The sequence below is a fragment of the Bubalus bubalis genome, chromosome 21 (assembly GCF_019923935.1).
Source record: "Bubalus bubalis isolate 160015118507 breed Murrah chromosome 21, NDDB_SH_1, whole genome shotgun sequence".
In the NCBI taxonomy this organism is placed as follows: domain Eukaryota; kingdom Metazoa; phylum Chordata; class Mammalia; order Artiodactyla; family Bovidae; genus Bubalus; species Bubalus bubalis.
In genome coordinates this window covers 1,644,872-1,663,873 of record NC_059177.1, presented here as the reverse complement: position 1 = coordinate 1,663,873, position 19,002 = coordinate 1,644,872, and the positions used below count along the sequence as shown (strand labels likewise).

Genomic DNA, 19,002 nt, shown 5'->3' with positions numbered 1-19,002 from the left:
CTCATCAAGAAACAAAGGGAGAAGAATCAAATCAACAAAATTAGAAATGAAAATGGAGAAATCACAACAGACAACACAGAAATACAAAGGATCATAAGAGACGACTATCAGCAACTATATACCAATAAAATGGACAACTTGGAAGAAATGGACAAATTCTTAGAAAAGTATAACTTTCCAAAACTGAACCAGGAAGAAATAGAAAATCTTAACAGACCCATCACAAGCATGGAAATCGAAACTAATCAGAAATCTTCCGGCAAACAAAAGCTCAGTACCAGATGGCTTCACAGCTGAATTCTACCAAAAATTTAGAGAAGTGCTAACACCTATCCTACTCAAACTCTTCCAGAAAATTGCAGAGGAAGATAAACTTCCAAACTCATTCTATGAGGCCACCATCACCCTAAACCAAAACCAGACAAAGATGCCACAAAAAAAGAAAACTACAGGCCAGTATCACTGATGAACATAAATGCAAAAATCCTTAACAAAACCCTAGCAAACAGAATCCAACAACATACTAAAAAGATCATACATCATGACCAAGTGGGCTTTATCCCAGGAATGCAAGGATTCTTTCAGTTCAGTTCAGTTCAGTCACTCAGTCCTGTCCAACTCTTTGTGACCCCATGAATCACAGCATTCTAGGACTCCCTGTCCATCACCATCTCCCGGAGTTCACTCAAACTCACGTCCATCGAGTCGGTGATGCCATCCAGCCATCTCATCCTCTGTCGTCCCCTTTTCCTCCTGCCCCCAATCCCTACTAGCATCAGAGTCTTTTCCAATGAGTCACTTCTTCGCGTGAGGTGGCCAAAGTACTGGAGTTTCAGCTTTAGCATCATTCCTTCCAAAGAACACCCAGGGCTGATCTCCTTTAGAACGGACTAGTTGGAATATCTGCAAATCAATCAATGTAATGCACAACATTAACAAATTGAAAGAAAAACCATATGATTATCTCAATAGATGCAGAGAAAGCCTTTGATAAAATTCAACATCCATTTATGATAAAAAGTCTTCATAAAGCAGGAATAGAAGGAACATACCTCAACATAAGAAAAGCTATATATCACAAACCCTCAGCAAACATTATCCTCAATGGTGAAAAATTGAAAGCATTTCCCCTAAAGTCAGGAACAAGGCAAGGGTGCCCAGTATCACCACTACTATTCAATATAGTTTTGGAAGTTTTAGCCACAGCAATCAGAGAAGAAAGAGAAATAAAAGGAATCCAGATTAGAAACACCCAGGAATTGTTTGCAGATGACATGATCCTCTACATAGAAAACCCTAAACACCACCAGAAAATTACTAGAGCTAATCAATGAATATAGTAAATTTGCAGGATATAAAATTAGCACACAGAAATCCCTTGCACTCCTATACACTAACAATGAGAAAACAGAAAGAGAAATTAAGGAAACAATCCCATTCATGATTGTAACAAAAAGAATATTAGGAATAAATACTTAGGAATAAATCTACCTAAATAAACAAAAGCCCTATATATAGAAAACTATATAATACTGATGAAAGAAATCAAAGAGGACAGAAATAGATGGAGAAATATACCATGTTCATGGAATGGAAGAATCAATATAGTGAAAATGAGTATACTACCTAAAGCAATCTATAGATTCAATGCAATCTCTATCAAGTTACCAACAGTATTTTTCAGAGAACTAGAACAAATAATTTCACAGCTTGTACGGAAATACAAAAAACCTTGACTAGCCAAAGCAATCTTGAGAAAGAAGGATGGAACTGGAGGAATCAACCTGCCTGACTTCAGGCTATACTATAAAGCTGCAGTCATCAAGACAATATGGTACTGGCACAAAGACAGAAATATAGATCAGTGGAACAAAATTGAAAGCCCAGAGATAAATCCACACACCTATGGACAACTTATCTTTGACAAAGGAGGCAAAAATATACAATGGAGAAAAGGCAATCTCTTCAACAAGTGGTGCTGGGAAAACTGGTCAACCACTTGTACAAGAATGAAACTAGAACACTTTCTAGCACCATACAGAAAAATAAACTAAAAATGGATTAAAGATCTAAACATAAGGCCAGAAACTATAAAACTCCTAGAGGAGAACATTAAGCAAAACACTCTCTGACATAAATCACAGCAGGATCCTCTATGACCCACCTCCCAGAATAATGGAAATAAAAGCAAAAATAAACAAATGGGACCTAATTAAACTTAAAAGCTTTTGCACAATGAAGGAAACTATAAACAAGGTGAAAAGACAGCCTTCAGAATGGGAGAAAATAATAGCAAACAAAGCAACTGACAAAGAATTAATCTCAAAAATATACAAGCAACTCCTGTAGCTCAATTCCTGAAAAATAAATGACCCAATCAAAAAATGGGCCAAAGAACTAAACACACATTTCTCCAAGACATACAGATGGGTAACAAACACATGAAAAGATGCTCAACATCACTCATTATCAGAGAAATGCAAATCAAAACCACAATGAGGTACCATCGCATGCCAGTCAGAATGGCTGCTATCCAAAAGTCTACAAGCAATAAATGCTGGAGAGGGTGTGGAGAAAAGGGAACCCTCTTACACTGTTGGTGGGAATGCAAACTAGTACAGCCACTATGGAGAACAGTGTGGAGATTCCTTAAAAACTGGAAATAGAACTGCCTTATGATCCAGCAATCCCACTGCTGGGCATACACACCGAGGAAACCAGAATTGAAAGAGACATGTGTACCCTAATGTTCATCACAGCACTGTTTATAATAGCCAGGACATGGAAGCAACCTAGATGTCCATCAGCAGATGAATGGATAAGAAAGCAGTGGTACATATACACAATGGAGTATTACTCAGCCATTAAAAAGAATACATTTGAATCAGTTCTAATGAGGTGGATGAAACTGGAGCCTATTATACAGAGTGAAGTAAGTCAGAACGTAAAACACCAATGCAGTATACTAATGCATATATATGGAATTTAGAAAGATGGTAACGATGATCTTATATGTGAGGCAGCAAAAGAGACACAGATGTATAGAACAGTCTTTTGGACTCTGTGGGAGAAGCTGAGGGTGGGATGATTTGAGAGAATAGCATTGAAACATGTATATTATCATATGTGAAAGAGATCACCAGTCCTGGTTCAGTGGTGAGAAAGGGTGCTCAGGGCTGGTGCCTTGGGATGACCCTGAGGGATGGAATGGGGAAGAAGGTGGGAGGGGGTGTTCAGGATGGGGAACACATGTACACCCATGGTTGATTCATGTCAGTGTATGGCAAAACCCACTACAATATTGTAAAATAATTAGCCTTCATTTAAAATAAATAAATTTTAAAAAATAATAAAAAAAGATACACTGATGGCAAATAAGTACCCAAAAATTGTTCAACACCATTAGTCATTAGGAAAATGCAAATTAAAGCTACACTGAGCTATCACTACATAGTAATTAAAATGGCTAATTAAAAAACTCTGATAACTCCAAATGCTGATTAAGAGGCAGAAACAACCAGAACTCTACTACATGTCTGGTGAGAACACACTGGAAAATATTTTGGCTTGGTAACATTTTAATGAAATTAAACATATACTTACAGAAGAACTGTACAAAAAAGATCTTCATGACCCAGATAATCATGATGGTGTGATCACTCATCTAGAGCCAGACATTCTGGAATGTGAAGTCAAGTGGGCCTTAGAAAGCATCACTACGAACAAAGCTAGTGGAGGTGGTGGAATTCCAGTTGAGCTCTTTCAAATCCTGAAAGATTACACTGTGAAAGTGCTGCACTCAATATGCCAGCAAATTTGGAAAACTCAGCAATGGCCACAGGACTGGAAAAGGTCAGTTTTCATTCCAATACCAAAGAAAGGCAATGCCAAAGAATGCTCAACTACCACACAATTGCACTCATCTCACACGCTAGTAAAGTAATGCTCAAAATTCTCCAAGCCAGGCTTCAGCAATACGTGAACCGTGAATTCCTGATGTTCAAGCTGGTTTTAGAAAAGGCAGAGGAACCAGAGATCAAATTGCCAACATCCGCTGGATCATGGAAAAAGCAAGAGAGTTCCAGAAAAACATCTATTTTTGCTTTATTGACTATGCCAAAGCCTTTGACTGTGTGGATCACAATAAACTGTGGAAAATTCTGAAAAAGGTGGGAATACCAGACCACCTGACCTGCCTCTTGAGAAATCTGTATGCAGGTCAGGAAGCAACAGCTAGAACTGGACACGGAACAACAGACTGGTTCCAAATAGGAAAAGGAGAACATCAAGGCTGTATATTGTCACCCTGCTTATTTAACTTATATGCAGAGTACATCATGAGAAACCCTGGACTGGAAGAAACACAAGCTGGAATCAAGATTGCTGGGAGAAATATCAATAACCTCAGATATGCAGATGACACCACCCTTAGGGCAGAAAGTGAAGAGGAACTAAAAAGCCTCTTGATGAAAGTGAAAGAGGAGGGTGAAAAAGTTGGCTTAAAGCTCAACATTCAGAAAACAAAGATTATGGCATCTGGTCCCATCACTTCATGGGAAATAGATGGGGAAACCATGGAAACAGTGTCAGACTTTTTCTGGGCTCCAAAATCACTGCAGATGGTGACTGCAGCCATGAAATTAAAAGACGCTTACTCCTTGGAAGGAAAATTATGACCAACCTAGATAGCATATTGAAAAGCAGAGACATTACTTTGCCAACAAAAGTTCGTCTAGTCAAGGCTATGGTTTTTCCTGTGGTCATGTATGGATGTGCGAGTTGGACTGTGAAGAAGGCTGAGTGCCAAAGAATTGATGCTTTTGAACTGTGGTGTTGGAGAAGACTCTTGAGAGACCCTTGGACTGCAAGGAGATCCAACCAGTCCATTCTGAAGGAGATCAGCCCTGAGATTTCTTTGGAAGGAATGATGCTAAAGCTGAAACTCCAGTACTTTGGCCACCTCATGCGAAGAGTTGACTCATTGGAAAAGACTCTGATGCTGGGAGGGATTGGGGTTGGAGGAAAAGGGGACGACAGAGGATGAGGTGGCTGTATGGCATCACTGACTCGATGGACATGACTCTGAGTGAACTCCGGGAGTTGGTGATGGACAGGGAGGCCTGGCGTGCTGCGATTCATGGGATTGCAAAGAGTTGGACACGACTGAGTGACTGGACTGAACTGAACTATCATAGTATTTAGTAATGTCACTACAAGAAATCAAAGGGAAATAAAAATTAATCTTCGCAGAAAAATTTGTGTGCAATTATTGTGCTTACTTGGGTTTGTAGTATAATCGTTAATAGGAATGGTGAGAGTGGACGTTCTTTCCTTTTCGTTTGTAGTCTTGAGTTTATACAACCTTGTCTTAGTTACTATAGTCTTGTAATAGTTCTTAATACATTGTAGAAAGCTATGTTTTCTTTTCTATCAAAATCCATGTCTCCTCTTGGCTCTTTGTATTTCTATATTAATTTTATACTAAATTTGTGAAGTTCCACCTAAAATATGAAGATTCATTTTATTGGAATTACATAAATTAACTTAGGAGAATGAAATTTATATAATATTGAAAATTCCAATCCATAAATTTGGACTTTCTCTCCATTAATTCTAGTCTTTATTGACTCTGTAACAAAATTTTATAATTTTCCCTGCATAAGTCTTTCATATCATTTGTCACATTCTCCTAGGTATTTGTTTCTATGCTGCTGTATAATTAGCATGCTTTCTTCTTTTTTTTTGAAAGGAAAGAGAAAATAATATTTTCTGATTTATTTTAAAAATTTAGTTATCAAGGCACAGCAAAAAATGTGCTTATATGACAATCTCTTCAAAATATCTATCAGGATATTAAGAAGACAGCTATAACTTTTCCTTTATGCTTTAATTGAGATCTGATTGACATACAACATTATATTAGTTTCAAGTGTATAACATAATGATTTGATATTAGTTATATATTGTGAAATGATCATCGTAAGTAGAGGTAACCTCCAGCCTTGTTTTTGATCTTAAGGGAAGGGCATTCAGTCTTTCAACATTAAATAGAGAGTTAGCTGTAGGTGTTTCACAGATGCCCTTTATTGGGTTAAGGAAATCCTTTTCCCCATTTTGCTGAAAAGAATAGATGCTGAATTTTGTAAAATTCTTCTTACACAACAATTGAGATGATCATATGATTTCCTTCTCTAATGTTCTGATCTGGGAAACAATATTGATTCATTTAAAAATGTTGGTTTATTTGTTGATTCATTTTAAAATGCCTTGTATTTCTAGCATCAACTCCACTTGGTTATTATGTGTTATCCTTTTAAATATACCTCTAGATTGAATTTACTTATATTTTTATTGATAATTTTAGCATCTATTCTCATGGGAAATGTTGTCCTGTGGTTTTCTTTTCTTATAATGTCTTTGTTTGGACCTGGCTACAGGTAATATTGATTTTATAAGCTGAGCTGGAAAGTGTTCTCTCCTCTTCTTTTTTTCTGGTAGAGCTTGGGCATGACTGACATTTACTCTCTAAATGTTTGGTTGATTTTGTAAATGAAATTACCTAGGCCTGATTTTCCTTTGTTTGCAGTACTGTATTGTGTTTTGATGAAGAGTTGGGGCTTTAGAATTGAACAACCTCAAATTCATGTGTAACTATTCATTTCTCCCTATATTTTCTTTGAAACTCAGTTTCTTCATCTGTAAAATAGGTCGTTGTGAGATTAAATAATATACATCAGTTGATTATCACTGTGCTATACTTGTATATGTTAACTTATTCACATTTTAATATTATAGTACTTACTACTTTTACAGATAAGAAAACTATTACAAACAGAAATTAAATAACTTCCCCAGGGTTACTCAGGTAGCACATAATGAGGCCAGGATTTGAAATGAGCCTGTCTGATTCCAGAGTCCTTGCCTTTAATCACTAAGGGGCACTAACTATAATTGCTAACCCTTTGTTGAGTATTAAAGCAGAAATATATGTAAGCAGCTAAATCTGTGCTAGTTCAAGGTTGTTGTTTAGTAAACTGGTATGCGAAGAACTGACTCATTTGAAAAGATTGAAGGCGGGAAAAGAAGGGGATGACAGAGGATGAGATGGTTGGATGCATCACCGACTCAATGGACATGAATTTGAGTAAACTCCCGGAATTGGTGGTGGACAGGGAAGCCTGGCATGCTACAGTCCATGGGGTCACAAAAAGTCATGACTGAGTGACTGAACTGAACTGATTGTTAGTCATACACAAATTAATATCACTTTGAACAAAGTCAAGTACTTCAAAATATTTTCAACCTGTCAAAGACATTTTATTATAGACAATCAAGTACATTGTATTGAAAATTTATCACAGTGAAATTCCATACATATTTAGTGCACTTAAAAAAGTGATGTTGTGAACATCAAACTATACTAGGAATAGCAACTTGAATGTTTGCCCTGGTTCAACTCTGTCCTTTTGTGTAATTCTAGTAATTAAACTTATCGAGAAGTTTGCAAATCCTTACAATAATAAAAGGAAGAGTATCTGTTTCTACCACTTTGATCTTAGTTGTTGAGTGGCTTAAAAAGAAGTATTTGATCCATGTCAATGTATGGCAAAACCACTACAATGTTGTAAAGTAATTAGCTTCCAATTAAATAAATTTATATTAAAAAAAGAAATGGAAAAAACGAAGTATTTGAAGGTTTTTGGAAGAATTTAGCTAGGACTAATATTAAATATAAATATTTAGTGTTAAAGTTTAAAAATTAGAATCATTTATATTAACATTAAGTATATTATTATATAAGTATTTTGATTTGACTGTAAACATTGTGTTTACTATGACTTCATACAAATAGATGCCATTAATTTCAGGTTTTCAGATCTGCATGGTGATTATTTAGGTTTAGCATATTTACTTATTTATTTTGGCCCATAAGATGATGACTACCATATGCCAAAACATTCAATTCAGTTCAGTTCAGTCCCTTAGTCGTGTCTGACTCTTTGCGACCCCATGAATCACAGCATGCCAGGCCTGAATGTCCATCACCAACTCTTGGAGCCTACACAAACTCATGTCCATCGAGTCGGTGATGCCATCCAGCCATCTCATCCTTCATCGTCCCCTTTTCCTCCTGCCTTCAATCTTTCCCAGAATCAGGGACTTTTCAAATGAATCAACTCTTCCCATGAGATGGCAAAATTATTGGAGTTTCAGCTTCAACATCAGTCCTTCCAATGAACACTCAGGACTGATCTTTAGGATGGAGTGGTTGGATCTTCTTGGAGTCCAAGGGACTCTCAAGAGTCTTCTCCAACACCACAGTTCAAAAGCATAAATTCTTTGGCACTCAGCTTTCTTCACAGTCCAACTCTCACATCCATACATGACCACAGGAAAAACCATAGCCTGGACTAGATGGACCTTTGAAGGCAAAGTAATGTCTCTGTTTTTTAATATGCTATCTAGGTTGCTCATAACTTTCCTTCCCAGGAGTAAGTGTCTTTTAATTTCCTGGCTGCAATCACCATATGCAGTGATTTTGGAGCCCAGAAAAATAAAGTCTGACACTGTTTCCACTGTTTCCCCATCTATTTCCCATGAAGTGATGGGACCAGATGCCATGATCTTTGTTTTCTGAATGTTGAGCTTTAAGCCAACTTTTTCACTCTCCTCTTTCACTTTCATCAAGAGGCTTTTTAGTTCCTCTTCACTTTCTGCCATAAGGGTGGTGTCATCTGCATGTCTGAGGTTATTGATATTCCTCCTGGTAATCTTGATTCCAGCTTGTGCTTCATCCAACCCAGTGTTTCTCATGATGTACTCTGCATATAAATAAGCAGGGTGACAATATACAGCCTTGATGTACTCCTTTCCCTATTTGGAACCAGTCTGTTGTTCCATGTCCAGTTCTAACTGTTGCTTCCTGACCTGCATGCAGCTTTCTCAAGAGGCAGGTCAGGTGGTCTGGTATTCCCATCTCTTTCAGAATTTTCCACAGTTTTTTGTGATCCACACAGTCAAAGGCTTTGGCATAGTCAATAAAGCAGAAATAGATGTTTTTCTGGAACTCTCTTGCTTTTTCGATGATCCAGCGGATGTTGGCAATTTAATCTCTGGTTCCTCTGCCTTTTCTAAAACCAGCTTGAACATCTGGAAGTTCGTGGTTTATGTATTGCTCAAGCATGGCTTGGAGAATTTTGAGCATTACTTTACTAGCATGTGCTGCTGCTGCTAAGCCAATTCAGTCGTGTGCGACTCTGTGCAACACCATAGATGGCAGCCCACCAGGCTCTCCCGTCCCTGGGATTTTCCAGGGAAGAACACTGGAGTGGGTTGCCATTTCCTTCTCCAATGCATGAAAGTGAAAAGTGAAAGTGAAGTCGCTCAGTCGTGTCCAACTGTTAGTGACCCCATGGACTGCAGCCCACCAGGCTCCTCTGTCCATGGGATTTTCCAGGCAAGAGTACTGGAGCGGGGTGCCATTGCCTTCTACTAGCATGTGAGATGCATGCAATTGTGCGGTAGTTTGAGCATTCTTTGGCATTGCCTTTCTTTGGGATTGGGATGAAAACTGACCTTTTCCAGTCCTGTGGCCAAAACATTAGGTTCATTTTATTTATTTGAAAATTATAAAGAATAATCGAAAAAGTAGAATCATAAGTTCAATAAGTACTTTGTCCTATCTTTCAGTCAGCAAGACTTATTTTAATATTTTTAATGATAAATCTCATTATGTCAATACATATAGCATAATGGCATAATGTATGTACACCATTAATGAAAACTGAGAATGGTTTAGAGTATTGTACATGGGGCATTTTGACAGGGAAAGACAAGAAAAACTTTCTCTTGTGAATTGTAATTTTTTTTTGTTGTTGTTATTTTGTTTTCTGCAGAATGTTAAAAGCTAAGGAACAGTGCTAATTCTGGGAAAATATAATAAAATTGCTTTTTTTTTTTTTTAATTGTAGCTGACTTTGGCCTGGCAAAGCAAAAACAAGAAAGCAGTAGACTTACATCTGTTGTGGGAACAATTCTGTATTCCTGGTAAGGACAATTATTTTATGGTTCTCAGACATCATTCTTAACTGGTTTGGGCTTTCATTTCTTTTTTTGGTGTGCAAAGGAAAGACATTTACCTCTAATAAGTTTTCTTCAATTAGCCAGGTAATACACATGTGTAGAATCATGCCATTACATATTTAAAATAACCAACTATCTTTCCTTTAAGGTAACTCTGCCCCTCAATTACTTGTAATTGAAATGATCCTCAGCACACAACAGGTGTACAAAACTTTTTGAATGAATCTGTGAATAAACCAGTAGACTTGGTTTGCAACATGACACTTCGAACATTTAATTGCATCTATTGTATATATATTGGCTTCCCTGGTGGCTCAGAGGTTAAAGTGTCTGCCTCCAATGAGGGAGACCCGGGTTTGATCCCTGGGTTGGGAAGATCCCCTGGAGAAGGAAATGGCAACCCACTCCAGTATTCTTGCCTGGAGAATCCCATGGACGGAGGAGCCTGGTAGGCTACAGTCCACGGGGTCGCAAAGAGTCGGACATGACTGAGCGACTTCACTCACTCACTCATTGTATATATGATTCTTTTATTCTCTTTCCATCTATAGATATTCAAGGTCAAGGAAAGAGTTTTTCATGTCCTAATGCTTGTCCTAGCATCTGGCAAATAATAGGTTCAGAATAAATTTTATTATGTGAATGAAAAAATGATGATATATATACTTAGACATATATCTACAAAGTTGGTTGCTTCTTGGGTAAATGAGTGTTATTTTGATGAATTGAGACTCTTAGATAGCATATTGAAAAGCAGAGATATTACTTTGCCAACAAAAGTCCATCTAGTCAAGGCTATGGTTTTTCCAGTGGTCATGTATGGATGTGAGAGTTGGACTGTGAAGAAGGCTGAGCGCCAAAGAATTGATGCTTTTGAACTGTGGTGTTGGAGAAGATTCTTGAGAGTCCCTTGGACTGCAAGGAGATCCAACCAGTCCATCCTAAAGGAGATCAGTCCTGAGTGTTCACTGGAAGGATTGATGCTAAAGCTGAAATTCCAATAATTCGGCCACCTCATGCAAAGAGTTTACTCATTGGAAAAGACCCTGATGCTGGGAGGGATTGGGGCAGGAAGAGAAGGGGACGACAGACGATGAGATGGCTGGATGGCATCACCGACTCGATGGACATGAGTTTGAATGAACTCCGGGAGTTAGTGATGGACATTGAGGCCTGGTGTGCTATGTGATTCATGCAGTCACAAAGAGTCGGACACTACTGAGTGACTGAACTGAACTGAACTGAGCATGATTTTAGGGTTCCTTTGCAATTCATTAATTATCATGAAGTGAGAATCTTCTTTTGCTGATCACATATCATTTGTCTGAATCTGTCAAACAGATATGGTAGTCTGTAGATGCAGCAGATTTCAGGGAAATATTCTGAAATCTCACTCATCAGGTCAAGCAATCAAGATACTTCCATCTTCCTTTTTTAATCTAGTCTATTGCACAACAGAGCCCTGGGGATAGGGTTCAGAATAAATCCTCTCCAAGGAGGGTGGAAATTGGAAATAACAGCCCTTTTGAGCATTCTTTGGCATTGCCTTTCTTTGGGATTGAAATGAAAACTGACCTTTTCCAGTCCTGTGGCCACTGCTGAGTTTTCCAAATTTGCTGGCGTATTGAGTGCAGCACTTTCACAGCATCATCTTTCAGGATTTGAAATAGCTCAACTGGAATTCCATCACCTCCACTAGCTTTGTTCATAGTAATGCTCTCTAAGGCCCACTTGACTTCACATTCCAGGATGTCTGGCTCTAGGTCAGTGATCACACCATCGTGATTATCTGGGTCATGAAGATCTTTTTTGTACAGTTCTGTGTATTCTTGCCACCTCTTCTTAATATCTTCTGCTTCTGTTAGTTCCATTTCTGTCCTTTATCGAGCCCATCTTTGCATGAAATGTTCCCTTGGTTTCTAGTTCTGTGAAAAATGTCGTGAATAATTTGACAGGGCCACATTGAATCTGTAGACTGCTTTGGGTACTATTGCCATTTTAACAATATTAATTTTTCCAATCCAAGGGCATGGAATATCTTTTCATTTCTTTGAATCCTCTTTAATTTCCTTTATTAACATTTTATAGTTCTCAGCTTATAAGTCTTTCATCCCCTTGGTCAGGTTTCTGCAAAGTATTTTTTGGTGCAATTTTAAAAGGTATTATTTTTTATATTCCATTTCTAATATTTCATTGTTCATATAAAGAAATGCAACTGATTTCTGACAGTTAATCTTGTACCCTGCTATTTTGCTAAATGAATTTATTAGGCCTAGTAGTTTTTGCATGAAGTTCTTAGGGCTTTCTATATGTAGTATCATGTTACCTGCATATAGTGACAATTTTACATCTTCCTTCCCAATTTGGTTACCTTTTACCTCTTTTTCTTGTCTAATTTCTATGGTTAGTACTTCCAATACTATGTTGAATAGAAGTGGTAAGAGTGGGTATCCTTGTCTTGTTCCATATTTTAGTGGGAAGACTTTCAGCTTTTAACCATTGAGTATTATATTTACTATAGGTTTGTCATAAATAGCTTTTAATAAGTTGAAATATGTTCTCTGTGTACCCATTTTGATAAATGTTTTTTTTTTCCTTATCGTGAATGAATGTTGAATTTTGTCAAATGCTTTTTCTCCATCTATTGAGATGATCCTGTGTTTTTTTAACTTTTCTTTTTTTAAGAAGAATGGTGTATTACATTGACTGATTTGCATATATTGAACTCTGTTTATAAACTTGGGATGAATCCCAGTTGGTCATGGTATATGATCTTTTTTTGTGTTCTTGTTTTTCAGTCCTTCAGTAATGTCTGACTCTTTGTGGACTGCAGCTTGCCAGGCTTCCCTGCCCTTTGCTATCATCTGGAGTTGGCTTAAATCACATGTCCATTGAGTCAATAATACCATCCAACCATGTCATCCTCTATCATATGCTTCTCTTCCTGCCTTCAATCTTCCCCAGCATCAGGGTCTTTTCCAATGAGTCAGCTCTTCATATTAGGTGGCCAAAGTATTGGAACTTCAGCTCCAGCATCAGTCCTTCCAATGAATATTCAGGGGTGATTTCCTTTAGGATTGACTGGTTTGATCTCCTTGCTGTCCAGGGGACTCTCAAGAATATTCTTCAGCACCACAGTTTGAAACCATCAGTTCTTTGGTGCTCAGTCTTCTTTATGGTCCAACTCTCATGTCCATACATGGTTATTAGAAAAACCATAGCTTTGACTCTATGGACCTTTTTGTGTAGTATTGAATTCAATTTGCTGTTATTTTGTTGAGAATTTTTGCATCGATATTCATCAAAGATATTGGCGTATAATTTATCTTTTTGGTGGTATGTTTGTCTTGTTTTAGTATCAGGGTGTTTGTGGCTTCATAGAATGTCTTTGAAAGTGTTCTTTCCTCTTCAGTCTTTTGGAAGAGTTTGAGAAGAATCAGTGTAAGTTCTTTGAATATTTGGTAGAGTTTGTGAAATCATCTGGTCCTGGATGTTTGTTTCTAGGGAATTATTATTATTATTACAGATACTATTTCACTTCTAGTGATTAATCTGTTCAAATTATCTTTTCTTCTTGATTTAGTTTTGATGGGCTGAATGTTTTTAGAAAGTTACTCCTTTCTTCTAGATTGTCAAAGTTATTGGCATATGGTTGTTCATAGTATTCTTTTATAGTTTTTTTAAAAATTTCTTTGATATCAATTGAAATTTCTCTTTTTTCACTCCTTACTTTGTTTATTTGGGTTCTTTCTATTTTATTCTTGGTGAGCATGGCCAGATGTTTGTCAATTTTGTTTGCCATTTCAAAGAACCAACTCTTGGTTTTATTGATTTTTTAAGAATTTTCTAATCTCTATATATTTTATTTATTTCCTTCTTATCTTTATCCTTCCTTCTGCTGACTTTAGGCTCTGTTCTTCTTTTTCTAATTTGTTTAGATAGTACATTAGGTTGTTTCTTTGAGGTTTTTCTTGTTTTTAAAGGAAGGCCTGTATTGGTCTGAACTTCTCTCTAAGAACTGCTTTTGTTGTGTTCCATAGATTTTGTATGGTTGTGTTTGCATTGTCATTTGTCTCAAGGTATTTTTAATTTCCTTTTTGATTTCCTTGTTGACCCCTTGGTTTTTTTAGTAGCATGCTGTTTAGTCAGCATGTAATAATTTTATTCTCATTTCTTTTCTTGTGGTTGATTTCTAGTTTCATGCCATTGTATTGATAGATACAACATCATCTTAATCTAATTGTCTGTTGAGTGACAGTTGGGTTGTTTCTGTGTCTTGACTATTGTAAATGATGCCATTATGAACAATGGGATACATGTATTTTTTCAAATTAGAGTTTTAACTTCTGCAGATATATAACCAGGCATGAAATTGCTGGATCATATGGTAGCCCAATTTTTAGGGTTTTTAATATATTTCTTTTTAATTTTTTTAAATTATGAAATATGATAATACCCTTACAGGAGACTTGGAAAATACAGAACAAAGCTACATATAGTTCCACTGTATATTACAATTATTTTCTAAGTAAATAAACTAAGATTTTTAGTCAGAGTTTCAATATCAAACTCTCAAAAATTAATATAGTGAATAGACTGAAAAGTATAAGGATATAGTAGACCTGAAAAACATCATGAACCAATCCAACATAATTAAGTATACAATTTCCACACAACAGCAGGATACAAATTCTATTCAAGGTCCCATAAACTGTAAACCAACACTGAATCTGAAATAGAAAGAGTGAAACAATCTAGATTAAAGTAAACCATCATCATATAGTCCAGTTCTTTTTAGACATGGCTGCTCATTAGAATCACTTCTAGATCTTTGGAGAAGAAAACAATACCTGGGCATTTGTAGTTTTCAAAAACTTTCATGATAATTCTAATGTGCATCTAGATTTTGAAAAGTGATTACAGATTTTTCTATTAAATGGTAGTTTTAAGTATCTATTATTTTCCATTGATCAGTCATGATACAAGAGTATTAAAATGAATAATGGTTACATAATGACAATAATAAAATATATTTATCAGTTTTTTCCCCCCAATTCTGGGAAATCTTTACTTTTGGGTTATCAGATGATGTATGTGTTTAGTCAGAACTCTGTGTTTTCTTTGGGTGTGTCACAAGAATCCAAGAGTCTTTTCCTTGGAGTTTTGTGGCACAAGGGTTGGTTAATAGCACTTGATGGGGCCTTTTCAGTGTTTATTCTGGAGGTGTTTATCCCAATAGACAAAATCTCTAGGTTGCAAGGTGTGGTGCTTAAGGTCTTTGTCTCCTGAGAAAGTGCTGTGAAAAGATTGCTCTACCAAAAAGATGGTTATTTTTAATAGAGGCAATTGTTGTTCAGTCACTTAGTCATGTCTGACTCTTTTCGACCCCATGGACTGTAGCTTGCCAGGCTTCCCTGTCCTTCACCACCTCCTAGAGCTTGTTCAAACCCATGTCCATTGAGTGGGTGATGAGTCACCAAAGGTCCATCTAGTCAAGGCTGTGGTTTTTCCATTAGTCATGTATGGATGTGAGAGTTGGACTGTGCAGAAAGCTGAGCGCCGAAGAATTGATGCTTTTGAACTGTGGTGTTGGAGAAGACTCTTGAGAGTCCCTTGGACTGCAAGGAGATCCAACCAGTCCATTCTAAAGGAGATCAGCCCTGGGTATTCTTTGGAAGGAATGATGCTGAAGCTGAAACTCCAGTACTTTGGCCACCTCATGTGAAGAGAAAAGACTCTAATGCTGGGAGGGATTGGGGGCAGGAGGAGAAGGAGACAATGGGTGATGAGATGGCTGGATGGCATCACTGACTCGATGGACATGAGTTTGAGTGAACTCCGGTACTTGGTGATGGACAGGGAGGCCTGGTGTGCTGGGATTCATGGGATCGCAGAGTTGGACACGACTGAGCGACTGAACTGAACTGAATTGAGGCAATTAGGGCATAAAATATTGGAGCATCTCTCCTTTTATCAATTGTGGGTTATAAGAAACAAGAGCCTAGTTCATTGAGTGTCATGTGGCCATCTCACAGGGTGAGAGTTTAGTTCCGAAAGGGTGGATTTGCAAATTAGAAGGAGCAACAGCAATGCTGGAAGCCATGGTGTTTGGAGGGCTTCTACAAATTTTGCCAGTTGAGTCCTAATAATGCCATTATTACATTCAATTAAACCAGCAAATTGAATAATGGTAGTCACAATGAAAGTATTGTAAAACAAGCACCTGGCCAGTGAAGTGGGTTTCTCAATCCCTATAAAGTTTGAGAAGGGTTCCCTACCTAGGGATGTTGTTGTTGTTCAGTTCCCTGGTAGTGTCCAACTCTTTGCGACCTCATGTATTGCAGCACTCCAGGCCTCCTTTTCGCTCACCATCTCCCAGAGTTTGCCCAAGTTCATGTTCATTGCCTTGCTGATGTCCATCCATCTCATTCTCTGATGCCCTCTTCTCCTTCTGCCCTCAATCTTTCCCATCATTGGGGACTTTTCCAGTGAGTCATCTGTTCCCATCTGATGACCAAGTACTGGAGCTTCAGCTTCAGCATCAGTCCTTCCAGTAAACATTCAGGGTTGATTTCCCTTAAAATAGACTGGCTTGATCTCTTGCTGTCCAGGGGACTTTTAGGAGTCTTCTCCAGCACCACAGTTTGAAGGCACCAATTCTTTGGCATTCTGCCTCCTTTATGGTCCAGTTATCATAGCCTTACATAACCACTGGGAAGACTATATGGATCTTTGCTGGCAGAGTAATGTCTCTGCTTTTCAACACATTGTCTAGGTTTGTCATTGCTTTCCTGCCAAAAAGCAACTGTCTTCTGATTTCATGGCTGCAGTCACCATCTGCAGTGATTTTGGAGCCCAAGGAGAGGAAACGTGTCACTACTTCTACCTTTCCCTCTTCTATTTGCCATACAGTAATGGGGCCGGATGCCATGATCTTGGTTTTTTAAAATATTTAGTCTTAAACTGGCTTTTTCACTCTCCTCCTTCACCCACATCAGGAGGCTCTTTAGTTCCTCTTCACTTTCTGTCATTAGAGTGGTACCATCTGTATATCTGAGGTTGTTGATGTTTCTCCCACCTATCTTGATTCCAACTTGTAACTCATCCAAGCTTGGCATTTCTCATGATGTGCGCAGTGTATAGGTTAAACAATCAGGGTGATAGCAGACAGCCCTGTTGTACTCCTTTCTTGATCTTGAACCAATCAGTTTTTCCATACAGGGTTCTAACTGTTGCTTCTTGCCTCACATACAGGTTTCTCAGGATACAGGTAAGATGGTCTGGTATTTCCATCTCTCTAAGAGCTTTCCACAGTTTATCATGATCCACACAGTCAAAGGCTTTAGTGTAGTTAATAAAACAGAGATAGATGTTTTTCTGAAATTCCCTTGCTTTCTCTATAATCCAGCAAATGTTGGCAATTTGCTTTCTGGTTCCTCTTCCTTTTCTAAGCCCAGCTTGGACATCTGGAAGTTCTTGGTTCACATAATGCTGAAGCCTAGCATGCAAGATTTTAAGCATGACCTTACTAGCATGGGAGATGAGTGCAGTTGTCCAATGGTTAGCACATTCTTTGGTACTACCCTTCTTGGGAATTTGGATGAAGATTGACCTTTTCCAGTCCTGTGGCCACTGCTGGGTCTTTCAGGTTTGCTGACATAATGAATACAAAACCTTGCTGACATCATCCTTTAGGGATTTGAATAGTTCTGCTGGAATTTCATTGCATCCACTAGCTTTATTAACATTAGTGCTTCTTAAGACCCACTTGATTTTGCACTCCAGAATGTATGACTCTGGGAGACTAACTACACCATCATAGTAATCTGGTTCATTAAGATCTTTTTGTACAGTTCTTCTCTGTATTCCTTCCATCTCTTCTTGATCTCTTTGGCATCTTCTAGGTCTCTGTCATTTTTATCCTTTATTGTGCCCATCTTTGGGTGGAATGCTCCCTTGATCTTTCCAATTTTCCTGAAGAAATCTCCAGTCTTTCCCTTTTTGTTGTTTTCTTCTATTATTAAGCATTGTTCATTGAAGGCCTTCTTGTCTCTTCTAGGGCTTCCCTGATAGCTCAGTTGGTAAAGAATCTGCCTGCAATGCAGGAAACCCCATCTTGATTCCTGGGTTGGGAAGATCTGCTAGAGAAGGGATAGGCTACCTACTCCAGTATTCTCAGGCTTCCCTGGTGGCTCAGCTGGTAAAGAATCCACCTGTAATACAGGAGACCTGGGTTCGATCCCTGGGTTGGGAAGATCCCCTGGAGAAGGGAAAGGCTACCCACTCCAGTATTCTGGCCTGGAGAATTCCATGGACTGTATAGTCTATTCCATGGGGTCAAAAAGAGCCGGACATTATTGAATGACTTTCACTTTCACTTTTCTTGTCTCTTCTAGCTATTTTTTGGAACTCTGAGTTTAACTGAATGAATGTACCTTTCCCTTGCTTTTCACTTCTCTTTGTTCTTCTGCTATTTGTAAAGCCTCCTCAGATAACCACTTTGCCTTGTTGCTTTTCTTTTTCTTTGGGATGATTTTCTTCGCCATCTCCTGTGTGACATTACAGACCTCTGTCCATAGTTCTTCAGGTACACTGTTAACTAGATCTAGTCCCTTGAATCTATTTGTTACCTCTACTGCAAATTCATATGGGATTTGACTTAAGTCATACTTGGCTGACCTATTGTTTTTCCTGGTTTTCTGTAGTTGAAGGCTGAATTTCGCTGTGAGAAACTGATGATCTGAGCCACAGTCAGCTTCAGGTCTTGTTTTTGCTGTCTGTATCAGTTCAGTTCAGTTCAGTTCAGTCACTCAGTTATGTCCGACTCTTTGCGACCCCATGAATCATACAATTCCAGGCCTCCTTGTCCATCACTAACTCCCGGAGTTCACTCAAACTCATGTCCATTGAGTCAGTGAT

General features: G+C 38.0%; 1 protein-coding gene across 3 annotated transcripts in view; it reads left to right on the top strand.

The window, feature by feature from the left end:
* NEK10 (NIMA related kinase 10) overlaps window positions 1–19,002 on the top strand; it is a 284,563-nt gene that overhangs the window by 126,285 nt on the left and 139,276 nt on the right. For all 3 annotated transcript variants that reach the window (XM_025271976.3, XM_025271973.3, XM_025271975.3), the window contains one exon: window positions 9,972–10,047. In XM_025271976.3, coding sequence (XP_025127761.2) covers window positions 9,972–10,047 — 76 coding nt within the window. The remainder of the gene's footprint in view (window positions 1–9,971; window positions 10,048–19,002) is intronic.